Here is a 14,569-nt window from a genome sequence, read left to right as displayed (position 1 = left end):
AGTTGACCCCAGCCCCAGTTGAAGAATGGGGAGCTCTTCCTCCATTCAACAGTGATGGCGCCGTTTCCCCACCAAGGCCAACTTGCTGAGGGAGGGCCCGCCCAAGCACTATCTGCACGTGACGATAAGCCCTTTTCTCAACGATAGTAGGCACGTGATTTGCACGCAGTGGGGGAGAGGGTGGGCTGGGGTTGGGAACCCTCCAATCGGTTGCCTGGATGGGGCCAGAGAAATTCACACAAAAATTGCGCCGACCTGAATCCTCACGAAATCCCCTTCCACACTAGCGAACCTCGACACCTTTTCCGCCCAACACAACAACCGCAATCATGTCTCACGAAAGCGTCTGGAACTCGCGCCCGCGCACCTACGGCAAGGGCTCTCGCAGCTGGTACGAAACAATTCCCGATATTTCACGAGATCCGCGCCATCAGACATGGGCCATCGCGTCTTGCGAGGAGCCCCGTTTGACGGCGCTGGAAAACGATCGATATACGAAAAGAACGAAGGAAGCGACGAATCTCGAAATGCTAACCTGTTCGTGTTGTAGCCGCGTCTGCAAGCACACCGCCGGTCTCATCCGCAAGTACGACCTGAACCTGTGCCGTCAGTGCTTCCGTGAGAAGGCCAAGGACATTGGCTTCAACAAGGTACGCGATATCCGATCTTCATACCATCCAAGCACTCAGGCGACACAACTCGGTCCATTTTCTCCTTTTGGCCACGTTTTGTGGCAGACCCTTCGACAAACAGACACGACACAATGCGCCGTATTCCAATATTGGACGAATTGGGACGAATGCTGACCTGTCTTTTTTCTTCTACAGTACCGCTAAATGCACCCTTTTCTTGCACTTTACATAAACAAAAATGTCCAAGCGGAATCTCCTTTGACACAACCATCATGGGGAGAGACTAGGAGCGCGAGGAATAGCCATGGGGGTGGAGGGGAAAGAAGTCTTGGGAGGATTGCATTTGCGTGATGGCGTCGCAGATCTGGAAAAGACAGAGAAAAATTAGCACTCGAAGGGCTGCCCGCTTTGGAACCGGAGTTTTAATGGCTTGCTTTGGTTTTGAGGAATTATCGTGCGTCTGACGATCATCCTCAGTGGATAGACGAATTCACCATTACGATGGAAACTACACCTACACGACCGTTCACTGTTGCGCATCGATATCTGTGATTAGGGGATTTGCCGGCCAGGCACATGCCGCGTAGGAGCAGGGTTCGAGGACTGCATAAGGTCTCACGCCATCTTCATCATTACTCTGTGAGATGGCAGAACAATGCCATCGCGTGGACACGACTGAGTTGCATCATCTTCTCATTTACGCCCACACTGTGTCAAAAATGCATCCTTGGAGAAATGTTCTAAAGTACATTGAGTTTTACATTTGTCTATCGCTACCTCCTTCAACCAGTCTAAAGTACAGATTCAAGACAGTAGAAAGAACCGGAGTGGAGATCCTCGAAGAAGTATCCTCGGGAATATACAAGAGCATCCATGCTCGTCAAATAACTTTTGCAGCGTTGGCTGTAGTAAATTGGAGCCTTTGCGTGTCGTTGCTTTTTATACACCCTGCAGTGGTAGATTGTCGTTAGAATCCACCCTGCGTACCTATTTCATTTATTTCATAATGCGAGTAATCAGACCAGTGGCAACGGTTCTACCACCCTCGCGGATGTTGAAGCGCTGACCAGTCTCAATGGCGTTGGGGTTCGTGAGAGTAAGGACCATCTCGACGTTGTCGCCGGGCATGACCATCTTTGTGGAGGCATCCTCGGTGCCCTCGGGGAAACTCAGATCAACGGAGTCATCGGCAGTGCGAAGGTAGATCTGGGGGCGGTAGTGCTCGTGGAAACCAGTGTGGCGGCCACCCTCCTCCTTGCTGAGGACGTAGAGGGAGGCGAGGAACTGGCTGTGCGAAGTGAGAGAGCCAGGCTTGCAGACGACCATACCACGGCGAATGTCCTCACGGCGGACACCGCGGACGAGCAGGCCAGAGTTGTCACCAGCCTGAGACTGGTCGCAGGACTTCTTGAAGGTCTCAATATCGGTAACCTTGGTCTTGATAGGCTCGCTACCCTTGCCAACAATCTCAATATCCTCATCACGCTTCAGAATACCACGCTCGACACGGCCAGAAACGACGGTACCACGGCCGGGAATGGAGAAAACATCCTCAACGGACATAAGGAAGGGCTTGTCCATCTGGCGCTCAGGGGTGGGGATCCACTCATCCACGGCCTTGAGAAGCTCATCAATCTTCTCCTGGCCAATCTCTGGGCGCTGGTTGTTCATGGCCATGAGAGCAGAGCCCATGATGACAGGGGTGTCGTCACCCTCGAAGCCGTAGGTGGAAAGCAGCTCACGCATCTCCATCTCAACGAGCTCCAGCATTTCGGGGTCGTCAATGGCGTCGACCTTGTTGACGAAGACGACAATTCTCTGGACGCCGACCTGGCGGGCAAGCAGCAAATGCTCACGGGTCTGGGGCATCTGACCGTCAGAGGCGGCAACGACAATGATGGCACCGTCCATGTTGGCGGCACCAGTAATCATGTTCTTGATGTAATCGGCGTGACCGGGGCAGTCGACGTGGGAGTAGTGGCGGTTATCGGTCGAGTACTCGATGTGAGCCGTGGAGATGGTGATACCACGCTTGCGTTCCTCGGGAGCCTTGTCGATAGCACCATACTCGAGGAAGTTGGCAAGGCCCTTTTCGGCCTGTCGCTTGGTGATGGCGGCGGAGAGGGTAGTCTTGCCGTGATCGACGTGGCCAATGGTACCTAGGTATGCGGAGTTAGCTATCGACCGGCACGAGCTGTCCAATTGAGCTCTTACCAATGTTGACATGGGGCTTGCTACGGTCGTGAGTAGCATATGTACGGTAGGCGTTGAGGATGCTGGCAACGTTTTGTGTCTTGACAGAGCGAAGGGGGTTCGCGGTAAGGCCCTGTCGGGCCGTGCGCATAAACGGCGCAATGGAGCGGAAAGCAACAGACATTGTGAATGGCTGTGGGTATTAGAAAAGGGAACTAAAGGTACAGAGGAGAAACAATGCGACAGAGTGGGAAAGAGAGCAGGCGAGGAGGAATGGGTTGGAAGCTGTCTCCTTGTGCAGAAATGCGCTCTGAATTTTTTATGAGCTCCAGCGGCGCGCAATTGACAATTGGCCAGGGGTCAGTGGTAGATGGAGGTTAGTGCAACCCACTTTGCTTGAGCGCGAGTCACGTGGAGCGAGCGCCAAAGCAGAACCTGTCGTCTTTCAGCATCAACTTCAATCGTGGACAAAGGGAATCTCCTTCCACTTTCATGACGTGGTGTTTGCCTTTTTCTTTGCAGTATCAAGATCAATCCAATCCAGAAATATTGGTGGCTCGCGGCTGTCAGCGGAACATCGGTCACGCAACCGCCCGTCGCCTAGTGTCTCGGCGCTCCCGGACTTGATCAAATCTCTCAAATACCTCACAAATCCTCTCAGGAACATCCAACTTCAGCAAAACAGCCTCTCACAATGGATCCTCTTGTGGAAGATAACAACGCCGAGGCGCCTAGCCTCAACCTCCTTGGCCAGGCAGCGGCCCGGCTACTCGAATACGGCAACAACGCCAGCAACAACTTGCAGGAAACGTTCACTAAAATGACGCTTCAAGGATGGATCCGCCTTACTGTCATTGTCGGCGGCTACCTCCTGCTACGCCCATACATCCTGAAGCTGTCTGTCAAGACCGCGGTGTCCAAGATGGAGGAAGAGGACGAGAGAGAGAGAGCCAAGGCTGCCGCCATGACCCCCAACGAGCTGAGGGGCGCCAAGCAGCAGCTTGAGGAGCATCTCGAGGATGACAACGGCGAAGGCACAGGCGCTGACTGGGGTCAGAAGGCTAGAGTGCGGCAGCGAACCATGCTGAAGGAGATGCTGGAGGCGGAGGAGCAGCGACGGATGGAGGAGGAGGAAGACGACAAGGACATTGCCGAGTTTTTGGAAGACTAATAAGTGCCGGGGTCTCGTGGCTTGCAGATTCTCTGCATCACATAACAGGGTTGTGGCTCTGTATCATTATTATCAACGATAGACTTGTTTATAGTATTCTGGAATGGGCAGGGCATGGGAGTTACGTGCCTTGGCGAGGCGGGATTTGTATTATAAGTTTGTGAGCTTGGCGAGTCATTATCGCATTTCCACATCTCTGTTGCATATATACATCGTTACTTCGTGCTACGAGAGTCGCCGCAGTCTACCAATGCACTGGAGCTGAGCTGGCAACCGCACCTACGATCCCACGACTTACGCCAGCAATATCCAAGACCCCACACCACTTCCAGTTCTAAACAACCATAAATGAAGTATTGCATGTGCTGTTAATTTTGTAGTCACCCCTCACCAAGTTCCCCGAGATTCCACCGGCCAGTTCCAGAAACCGCCATCCGCCAAGCTTACAGGCGTTGTGGCAGTGGCGGGGCCGCTGAGGGGCCGCTCATGGGCGCTAACGAAGGCATTGACACCTGCCAGCCGTTACAGTGCATGCAGCAGTGCAGCTCAAGCAGGACTTTAGCATTAAGCTTTCAGGCTCTGGTACTACGGGAATTCCCAAAATTAGACAGGCTTTCAGAGACTAGCATAGCCGTGCTGGAAAAGGTTCGCCAGGTGGCGGAGCGGGTGGACGGGAAGCCCCAACTTTGGCCCGCCGGCTGGCTCCCCGCTGGCCATGTCATGCCGCCCGCCAGTCTACCGCTGCGCCTCAGCTTTTCCCACCTGCATGCATCCTCAACGCCTGTGACTGATTCTTCATATTTTGTCTGTTTTTCTTCTTCCTGCATAGCTGTGCGTTGTGCGCCTGTTTTTCTCATCGCGTTCCTTGCTTTCTCCCGCCCTGTCTTGCGTTACGTCACTGCAGATCCTTCGCCAGTCGGCCCGTCTGATCACCGCCAGCCATAATCATTCTTTCCCCGCCGCAGCCTTCCTGCGCAACATCTTACCTACAGGCTAAAAAAGCCTGCCGTCATCCGCCCTCTGCCTTGTTCATACCGCAAGGAAGCTCTTGCACGACTGCGGCATCACACTGCCGGTGTCATGCATCAAATACCCCGATCCAAGTGATTTCTCGACATGGGTGATTCCGTCAATATTCAAAACTTGCTTCAAGCGGGGTACTTTACAACGTCCCGGAGCAGAAGCAGATCTCCTCGTCAGGATGAGCTGCACCAAGAGCAAGACTACCGCTCTGTAGGACGGTCATGCGACGACCGCTATGACTATGACTCTCCATACGATCGACCTCGCCGGAGTCCCTCGCCTATTCGTCTACCGCCTCCGCCTTCCCGTACCGTCCCCCGAAGCCGACCCACGCCTCCTCGCCCTACTGTGGACGATGAGGTTAGCATCCTCAACAAGGAACCTGCCTACACAAAGACTGTTGCTTCTGAAGAGGAGGCTGCCTCCAGGGGTGATGTCGACCAAGCTCAGACCATCATGGAGGTTCATGAGTTCAACCCGGAGAGGCGATTTGTTATCCTCGACGATGAGTCCGCAACCAACATAAGTGGCGACAAGTCAGACTCTGTCAAAGAAGACACCGGCGCTGGACCTAAGGTCACCGAAGACTCGAAGCCAGATATTCCGTCGGACAAATCGGCCGAACAGCACCCGCGCGCCCGGAGTGCCGGCCTTTCACCGCCGCCGTCTTCGGGCCGAAGGCGAAGTAGACATGACCTGCCTGTGCTTGAAACAGAGTTCAGTGACCGTCAATATACAGAACACCACCGGAGCAGGTCCGCCGTCAATGGTCCCCGTCCCGACTATTTCAACCCATCGCGGTCCTCGCGCTTCTATGGAGATCAGCTCCTATCTCCCGACCTCACGAAGCAAAGCTCCCGCGGGAGAGAGGATGGCTACTACGGCGCAGACTACAGAGACAGGCCTCGTGAGGTGCGATACTCGAGAATCAGCCCAGAAAACTCCTCTTCCAGACGGTCAGACACAGCGTCAGAGTATCGAGCACCAAGGCGTACGAATTCGACCGACAGAGGCAGCGATCGTCGCAATCGAGACTATTATTCGACTTCTTCTCGGGAAACCCCGTCCTCCAGACCAGTCCAGGCTTCTTCGAGAGAATTCCAGGCTTCTTCGAGAGAATCCACGAGGTCCTCGACACGCACCTCTCGTGAGCATAGTCGCTCCAAGGATGAGGTTCCAAGGGCCGCCCAACCTCCATCAGCATCGCGAATGCCGCTCATTGTCCAGGAGGAGAGCCCAGAGAATGTCACTGGGCCACCAGATTCTCAGCGCAATATTTCTACAAAACCAACAACTAGATCAAGCACAATGCCTCCGGAGAAAATACCACTGCGGACGAACACGATGCCAGCATATCCTGCAGACAAGCCACCTGTGCTTCGACCTGCCGCTACAATCAACCTGGCTAAGGACTCTCAGGATTCATTTCAATCTCCTTTGCCTTATCCTGAGGAAGATGCTTTTCTTATTGACCCCCTCTCCGTTTCTCGCGATGCAACCTCCAGCGACGGACCCATGCCAGCCATCTACATGCCAACGCTGCCGTCCGAGTCAACGGTCAGTGCTCCCCTAGGGCAGCGGCCTATAAATACAGATGGACATCCATTCAAGTCTCCTGGAACAGAGCCGAAAGAATGGAAACCGCCGAGCTTTGACCCGGAAAGGGATGGTGTGAAGGTAGACCGGCCGGTCGGGAGCTATCGACGATACTCGGAGAACAAAAACGACGCAGCGTCGGATCGTCTACCCAACTGCCCTCGAATGAAACCAGTCGTTGGCAAGGTCGACTGGCTTACGCTACCAAGAACTGACTTCAACATTTGTCCTGACTGCTACGGTCAGGTGTTTGCCAACTCGGGCTATCGAACCCATTTCCAGCCGGTGTTGCGTCCGACTGTTGACGCAATATCTTGTGATTTTGGGTCATCACCGTGGTACAGAATAGCATGGCTTCTCATATTGAAGAATAACGGCACAGATCTACAAGTTTTCCACGATATTGCTGCCATCAGCACTGCGTGTCGCGGCTACCGCTGCCCTGGAGACCGCAGGACAACCAGAGATTGGTACACAGTCAGAGATCCGTACACGAAGCGCCGAGTTCCAGAGTTTACCGTCTGCTACCAGTGTGCCAAGACTGTCGAGGCTCTCTTGCCCAGCTTGAGCGGCGTCTTTGTACCTCTAGATTCGAGGTCAAGCCCTATTCGCAGCAACTGCGCACTACATTTTGCGCCTGATCGAACAGACTTTGTATTATACTTTGACTCATTCGAAACTACGGCCGATAAAGCTGAGAGCTCCAAAAGGGGTCCTGATTTGAGCGACCTGGCACAGAAGCTGGAGCGCCTGTCCGTCCACAATACCTGCCGAGAAGACAAGCCCATCTCAGACGGATACTGGCACTTTATGCAGTTCCTGCCCCAGTTTACGGTCTGCGCCGACTGCTTTGAGGATGTCGTGCAGCCACGGCTCCAAGACGAAAATAGGCTTGCGAAAAACTTTTACATCAAGCCGCAAAAGATTTCGCTGGCGACCTGCCAACTGTATTCGCCGCGGATGCGCGAGGTCTTCAAGCGGGCATGTCGGAAGGATGATCCCAAATATCTGGAAATCAAGGTCACGGAGAGGCTGGAAATTGAGTCCAGCATCAAAAGCAAGCTAGCGAGGCTAGACAGGGACGCACAGAGGGACGCGCGAACGGAGAAGCAGATTGATGCCCTAGTTGAGGAGTGGAAAGAGTGGGAATGAAGGAAGAAAAATGCGATCACGAGTCCTTTTGAGCATGAAATAATGAAGTGAGATGTTTCTGACGGTACATTGGCGTAGACGCGTTTCAGACACTACGATAGTAATAAGATGAAGTTTTTCGCGATTCTTTCCATAAACCAAGACACGTCCAAACTTCAAAACCAAAAAAAAAGGGAGGAGTCCAAGAATCATGTCAATATCATTGGTACTTCGCAACACAGAGCACTCTTTCAATATCTCGGCCCCTCAGAAGAATAGCCCTCGTATCTCACACTGCATACCGCTGCGGCTCATATATCACCATACCCAATTCGGCATCACGAGAACCTTTTGCTTCAGCTGAAACTAAAATATCCTCTCCCGCCAAATCAGCTTGCTTTCCTTTCTTCCCAGAGACATCTTCCTTCTTAGACAGCAGTCCAGATGTACATGAAACGTTCATCATGCTTTCTCTCACCATCCTCGCCCTCGCCGCCGCCTCCCTCGGCGCAACCACCACCCCCCGAACCCACCACTTCTCCAACCACATCGACCGCCACCGTCTCCGAACCCCCTCATAACAGCAGCGGCGCCTGCAGCCGCCAGCGTCCTCGCCAAGCGCGGCTACGTCCCTCCCGACCTCGTCGGCTAGCGCTCCTTTGACAACTACTACTGTGCGCCGCCCTGCCCCGTGCCCGTTTTCTGATCAACACCCCCCCGCCCCCCAAACTCACACGAAAGCACGCAGGGGGCGCCATAAGCTGCCCCGCCGGATCCGTTCGAGCCACGTACAGCGGCTACGGCGCCTGCTGCCCGGCCGGCGCCGACACATGCGCCGGCTACGGCACGAGCTGCGCCGAGAGCCGCGTCGTCTACATGGCCGGGCAGACCGGCCGCGACTCCGCGACTGGTAACTTTGCTTCCCCTGCCTTTCTTCCTAAATCGCGTTGAGGGCATTCTGACGGTTGACGCAGCGGCTCCAGTGTGTGTGACACGCTGACCGTCTACTCCAACCTCGACGGCACCGCCACGGCCACGGCCACGATGACGGACGTCTTGTGCTTTGCGCAGATATTTAGCGAGTTGGATCCTCGCACGGCGTATAAGCAGACCTTTAATCGTACATTTCTCTCTTCCTTTCTTGCCTTGTTTTTTTTTCTCCTTGCTTTTCTGTCGTGGCCTGGAATTAACAACTCACTATTGGCAGTGAAACCAACAACTTCCACTTCCTCTACGAGAACCTCGACCACGCCAACCACAAAGGACGCGCAGCGCGGGAATGCCCGTCCAAGTGCCGCTGAATTGGTCTCGTCTAGTTGCGTGCACAATTTCGATTATTCTTTGGCTTCGTTGACCCATGATGCATTGTGCTCATATCTCATTCAAGCTATATTGCCCAAGTGTTGAAAAACGATGACTTGAAACGTAAATTTTGCATAATATTACACTGCCATGTACATGGAGCAAAAGGATGACTGCTCTTCCGCGAGCCGTTTGCGACAGAAAAGAGTTCCGCTTAAATCCTTAGCTGCAGCCACGGGTCATATCACCGCGCACCCCGCAACGCCTCGACTTCGCGCCGCAGTGCGTCCAGGTCCGCCAGGATATCCGCTCCCTTACTGGGGTCGACCGACGCGGCGTCCGCCATCTCCGAGCTCGACTTGCGCGTCGGGCTACTGCTCCCACGACTGCGCCGCGGCGGCGGCGGCGGGGGCAGGCTGTCCCGCTTCTCGGCGGAAGACGCGCTACCTCCGCCGCCGCCTCCAGGTAGCCGTCGTGCAGAGGACGGGTTCCTGGACGGAGGGCGCGGTGGCGCGGGCGACTTGCCCGTTTTTGACGAGGGGCTAGGAGATGCCGCTTCTACCTGGCCGCGCTGCGGGATCGATGACGAGGATACCGCGGGTGACGGTGCGGCCACCGCTCCGCTCTGCTTGGGCGTGGCGTGCGGTCGCCGCGGTGGTGGCGGTGCGGGGATCTGTGCCCGCTCTTGCCGATGCGTCGAGTCTGTAGACGAACGAGGCTCGTAGTCGTCCTCGTTGGGCTTAAGCGGCGGAGCTGAGGGTAGATTAGACTTTGTATCCGTGCGAGCATGGCCTCGGCGCGGCGGCGGCGCTGGTGCTGCCTTCTTGGTCCCGCTTGGTGCTGCTGCCTCATTGGTATGTGAGTCAGCCGATGAGCCCTCGTCAGAGATAAATTCTATGCCATTTCCACTCGGCGTGCGTGAATGTAATGTAAATTCTGTCTCTGGCGACATGGATTGGCGTTCCGATTCCGAGCGTGTTGGCCTGGGCTGCCCGCCCCGGATAGTCTTGCCATGGCGTGAACTTGGCGGCGGCGGCGCAAGCTTCTTGTCCTTGATAGAAGGCGAGACGGCTTGTTGGTCCAGCTGTATGTTATTATTTGTTTGGCTCTCGTCTTGTGCGCCGTCGAGGGCAGGCACAATTTTGTTCGCTTGCGCGTTATACGACGCGAGCGCTTGGTCATCAGCCGATGCCTCGGAGCCTTGTATTCCGGATTTGCCTGTTAAGAGGAGCCTCCTAAAGGCATCCACGTTGAGAGTCGGCGTGCCGGCATTCGCGGCCTTGAGGGCTTCGCCCTCCTCCTTTTGCTGCAGGTCCAGCTCCTCCTTACTCGGCGCAGTTTCCATGTCGTGCAGCGTGCGGCTGAACGGATTGCCTGGCGGCCCTGTAGGCGCCTGCGGTGGCGCGCTCGCTAAAGCAACAGCCGCGACCTTTGGGAACGGCGGCGTCGCCGTGCTGTCACGGTCGCTTTCGTCCGTCGCCGACCCGGCGAATGGGTCGTAAGCGGCTGGGGGCGGCGCCAGGCCCGCCCCGGTCCGATACATGGGCTCGGCGTCTGGCCATTCCGAGGAGTCAGGCGACAGTGGCGGCGGTGTCAGCACCCTGACCTTCTTCACCGGCTTCTTTTTGCGCTCGGGCTCGGGCACGGGCTCTTCGTCTGCGTCGCTGGGTTCTGCGTCGCGAAAGGATGTGCGCGGGGGTGCGGCGTATGTCTCCGTCGTGTCTATGGGATCGAGATGAGGGAGAGCCGAGTCAGCAGCTCGGGGCTGCGCGACTGATCTGCGAAATGGATTTGATGATGCCATTATGCTTTGTGTGTCGACTCTGCAGTCTTGACAGTATGTCGCGTGTTCCGTTGGTCTATGTGGCGTGCTGGGTTGAGTGTCTCCTTGCGCTGGAGCCAGAGCTGTCGCTATGCTGCTCAATGTGGTACAGTTTTCGCTCGGAAACACAGAACGCACGCTGCAGTGGCAAGTACCGCAGGGCCGCCAGGCTATGACGACGAGGAACCGTGTTAGGGCGAAATTTGACTCAGACAGTTGTGGGCAGAGAGCTTCAGGCCATCTTCAGAGGGAGATGTGCAGGGAGCGCAAGCTCTTGGGTAGCGCAACGCAGATCGTGCCCTCCGCCCGAGGAAGAGATGCTGGAGCGACAATGTATTAGCTGGCCAGAACTGGCCAAGAGATGCGCGGCGATGGAAGTGAGGATGCAACAGCTAGAGGGAGATGATGCGGGTGACCAGTAAGGCGTTAATGCGATATTTGGCGCCGGAAGAAGCGGTTGGCATCGATAGCTTGCGTGGTCGCTTCCCCTCCTTCTGCTACTCGATTGGTCCTGCGCCTCTGATGTCTGAGGCGGTCCAAGGCTGTGACTTTGGCAGGTACTTTGGTACATTGCGTGGAGCTCCTGGAACGAGCGGGGCCGGGCTGCTTTATGGCTGAATTTACCTCCAACGGGAAACGATAGGCGTGAACCCTCTTTTTGAGTGTGTAATGTGTGTCTAGGCAGGTAGCGACCTAACACCAGCGGGGAGCAGCTTCACCCATGTACCCTATAGGATAATGATACCCCGATGCGATACGTTCTAACGAGCTTCATAGATCCGAAAATGGCATGAAAAATATCTATTGGTAATCTTCAGTAACCTGGCTATACTAAGACTACCAAATTAGTTGAGTCTAGTGCATTTCTGCTGTAATCACTTATACGGACGGTTTCGATGATGGCTTCATCCGCGAACGCTTCAATAAGTTACGCACTTATTCGTTCACAATCTTACCCATCACGGAAAAAAAAGTTTACGCTGTTGATCCGAAGGCATTCCACACAATACCTGGCGACTACTCATGCTCACCCACCACACCCTCTCAAGCACTACGACATCATGTCACGCCACAAAGACGGCGGCGCGGAAGGCTTCACGTGCCGCCACGGCGCTGCATCAGCCGGCGCGAACAATCAGGGCAAGATATCGCCTAGAAAGTTCAAAAGTTCCGGAGCAGACGGCCGCGGAATTTCGCCATTGCCTGCAAGCTCGCGGATAACGAGAGTACGCAAGCTCTACCAGATTCGGACAAGTAAACAAAAACCCGAGGGGTCTGGCGCGTCAGCGGACCAGGTGACGCGAAGAACATGCCAGGGTGTTCCAACCACACCAGTCACAAACAGAACAAAAAAGGAAAAAAAGAAACGCAAGTCAACCAAAGCTGAAAGAACTCGTGTGCATCAAACTCGTATTTTTACATTTCTAGCGGCGCGTCGTCCACCCCATTAGCTCGGAAGGAAAACTAGGAAGTCCGGTCTTCCCTAAAAATCATACATGAAGAAATGGTTAACAAGAAGAGAGACGGCTGTGGTGCCCTCATGCGCGAAACACGCGCACCCGAGAGTGGTATCAATAACGCACAGCGCGCACGACAAGTAAAAAGACTCATTTCCCCTTTTCCCCCTTTCCTTTTCGCCCGCGCCAACACTCAACCGACTCCGTTTCCGCTCGGGAATGCAGCCATGGGAGCCAGCCATAAAAACACAAGTGGTAGTGTGAACCCAAAAAAAGTATATCCCAGTCGCTGTAAAAGTCCCCCCTTCCCACGTAGACCGACCCGTGAAGCAAAATAGACAGATATCAAGAGCAAAAACCATGAAACGCCAATGACCATTCGTTACATCTTCAAGAAAGGAACACGCCAGACACCAATCAAAGCCATGTCGGTGACGAGAGGGCTTATTTGGCGGCAGCAGCCTTCTTAGGGGCGGCCTTCTTGGGAGCAGCCTTCTTGGGAGCGGGCTTGGCCACCTTGGCGACACGGCCAGACTTGGTCTTGGTGAGGACCGTCTCGGGCTTCTCAGCCTAATGATGCGTAGTTAGCACAAGGACAAACTCGAGCAAAAGACGTGAAAGAAACGCACCTTGGGGGCAGTCTTGGGAGCAGCCTTCTTGGGGGCGGCAGCCTTCTTGGCCGGGGCGGCGGCCTTCTTGGGAGCAGCAGCCTTCTTGGCCGGGGCGGCGGCCTTCTTCGCGGCGGCGGGCTTGGCGGCGGCCTTCTTGGGCGCGTCGGTGCTGGCGGCAGCCTTCTTCGCTGGGGCGGCCTTCTTGGGGGCAGCGGCCTTCTTAGCGAGCTTGGTGCCGCCCGAGGGGCCCTTGGGCTGGGCGAAGACGCCCTTCTCGACGCCGGCCTTGAGGGCCTTGTTGAAGAGGGAGTCGAACATGTTGTCCGACACGTTCAGGGCGTTGTTGGCCTTGACGTACTTCTTGAGGGACTGACGGCTGGAGCCATTGCGGTCCTTGAGCTGCACAGGGAAAATGCGTTAGCATGGCAAAAGGCTAGGGTGGTGGCGAAGATTGGTGAGCGTGAATGGCGGCGCGCGCGTGTGCGAGCTGACTAGGCAGCAGGAGCGCGGGAGGGCGAACGCGGAAGAGCAGAGAGGGGAGGTTGAATTGGCAAGAGGGTTTAAAAAACACGTACGTTGACAATGGCATCAGTGATCATGTCCTGTGATGAGACTTGTTAGCAAGCATGAAAAAAAGGGCAGAGCGACGCGAGCGCGGCGCACAACAAGGGAAAAAAACAAACCTGGTAGGAAGCGTGGGAGGCCTTGGCCTTGGGGGCAGCGGCAGCTTTGGGGGCCATTTCGACGAAGTGTTTTAAAAGTTGATTGGGAAAGGGCGTTGAAGAGTCGAGTTGCGTGAGAGAAGAGATTTCGAGTGTGGAAAGTGTGCGTAAAAGAAGATCAGGAACAGAAGAGAGGCGACGAGAGTCGGGCGCGTGGAGGGACGGGGAGATGTTTATATATGAGGCGGGGCGAGGCCGCAATCAGTAGCTCTTCGCTGGGCGACTGGCGTGTGGGAGGGGGGGGGGGGGGGGGGGGGGGTGGTCCGAGAAGGGAAGGACTTGCTCGAGCTCTGGCGTCTTTGTGGTTACGTTGAAAAAGATGAAAAAAATTCGAGAGGATGAATGAAAAGCTTAGAATACTGCTCGAATTTCTCTTTTCTTTTTTCGAGTTGGTCTTGATGTTGGTTCTTGTGCTGGAGATATCGCCTTGGGGTGCGCTCTCACTCTCAGGAAGCCAAGTTCAAACACACTCACACACTCACACACACACACACACATATCCGCCAGCAGCTGCCGCGAACGGTCTACCGGCTGGTACCTGCACGGTACCTCGCTTCGCCGGCCCCGCTCCCGATTTCTGTTTTTCATTTGCTGCGACTTGCTCGTCAGAAATGTACCCGCTTTTTCCATCGACGACGAAGCTTCACTCGTAAGCCTCCTCCAGAGCGCGCTAGGCCACGCTGGTGCAGCTTCAGCCACACAACCCTCTTGTACCTCTTGCGCGTATTTCACACCAACACGATACATACTGTCGTGCCCGCGCAGCCACACCCAAATCTCGTTGTTCGGCTCCGTCCACCGGGCCCCCCCCCTGCCTCGTGACCAATTTTCTGATTGGCCAGCGCCACTCCTCAACTGCTTTCTCCGTCCTGCTTTGTACCTTCCAAGTACCTCTTCTTTCACTCTCAC

At 55.2% G+C, this 14,569-nt stretch overlaps 7 protein-coding genes across 7 annotated transcripts; 4 read left to right on the top strand and 3 right to left on the bottom strand.

The window, feature by feature from the left end:
- Nucleotides 1-329: 329 nt before the first annotated feature.
- ISF_03909 (40S ribosomal protein S29) lies at nucleotides 330-836 on the top strand (the record flags this gene model as incomplete). Its single annotated transcript, XM_018847515.1, has 3 exons — nucleotides 330-391; nucleotides 551-650; nucleotides 828-836. The coding sequence occupies 3 exons, from the start codon at nucleotides 330-332 to the stop codon at nucleotides 834-836; spliced, it is 171 nt and encodes a 56-aa protein (XP_018705095.1).
- A 792-nt stretch (nucleotides 837-1,628) lies between these two features.
- On the bottom strand, nucleotides 1,629-3,009 carry ISF_03908 (elongation factor Tu; the record flags this gene model as incomplete). Its single annotated transcript, XM_018847514.1, has 2 exons — nucleotides 1,629-2,791; nucleotides 2,847-3,009. 2 exons carry the CDS (start codon nucleotides 3,007-3,009, stop codon nucleotides 1,629-1,631), a joined length of 1,326 nt encoding a protein of 441 aa, XP_018705094.1.
- A 510-nt stretch (nucleotides 3,010-3,519) lies between these two features.
- On the top strand, nucleotides 3,520-3,996 carry ISF_03907 (hypothetical protein; the record flags this gene model as incomplete). The annotated part of the gene is made up of 1 exon (XM_018847513.1): nucleotides 3,520-3,996. The coding sequence occupies one exon, from the start codon at nucleotides 3,520-3,522 to the stop codon at nucleotides 3,994-3,996; it is 477 nt and encodes a 158-aa protein (XP_018705093.1).
- A 1,116-nt stretch (nucleotides 3,997-5,112) lies between these two features.
- ISF_03906 (hypothetical protein) lies at nucleotides 5,113-6,170 on the top strand (the record flags this gene model as incomplete). The annotated part of the gene is made up of 2 exons (XM_018847512.1): nucleotides 5,113-5,931; nucleotides 5,973-6,170. 2 exons carry the CDS (start codon nucleotides 5,113-5,115, stop codon nucleotides 6,168-6,170), a joined length of 1,017 nt encoding a protein of 338 aa, XP_018705092.1.
- Nucleotides 6,171-6,327: 157 nt separating this feature from the next.
- ISF_03905 (hypothetical protein) lies at nucleotides 6,328-7,767 on the top strand (the record flags this gene model as incomplete). Its single annotated transcript, XM_018847511.1, has 1 exon — nucleotides 6,328-7,767. The coding sequence occupies one exon, from the start codon at nucleotides 6,328-6,330 to the stop codon at nucleotides 7,765-7,767; it is 1,440 nt and encodes a 479-aa protein (XP_018705091.1).
- A 1,525-nt stretch (nucleotides 7,768-9,292) lies between these two features.
- ISF_03904 (hypothetical protein) lies at nucleotides 9,293-10,852 on the bottom strand (the record flags this gene model as incomplete). The annotated part of the gene is made up of 1 exon (XM_018847510.1): nucleotides 9,293-10,852. The coding sequence occupies one exon, from the start codon at nucleotides 10,850-10,852 to the stop codon at nucleotides 9,293-9,295; it is 1,560 nt and encodes a 519-aa protein (XP_018705090.1).
- A 1,919-nt stretch (nucleotides 10,853-12,771) lies between these two features.
- ISF_03903 (Winged helix-turn-helix transcription repressor DNA-binding protein) lies at nucleotides 12,772-13,678 on the bottom strand (the record flags this gene model as incomplete). The annotated part of the gene is made up of 4 exons (XM_018847509.1): nucleotides 12,772-12,897; nucleotides 12,957-13,337; nucleotides 13,514-13,540; nucleotides 13,622-13,678. The coding sequence occupies 4 exons, from the start codon at nucleotides 13,676-13,678 to the stop codon at nucleotides 12,772-12,774; spliced, it is 591 nt and encodes a 196-aa protein (XP_018705089.1).
- Between the last annotated feature and the right edge of the window lie 891 nt (nucleotides 13,679-14,569).

Source organism: Cordyceps fumosorosea (genome assembly GCF_001636725.1).
Source record: "Cordyceps fumosorosea ARSEF 2679 chromosome Unknown scaffold_8, whole genome shotgun sequence".
NCBI classification, from domain to species: domain Eukaryota; kingdom Fungi; phylum Ascomycota; class Sordariomycetes; order Hypocreales; family Cordycipitaceae; genus Cordyceps; species Cordyceps fumosorosea.
Note: the sequence above shows the minus strand (reverse complement) of the source record. Positions and strands in the feature narration are given on the sequence as shown.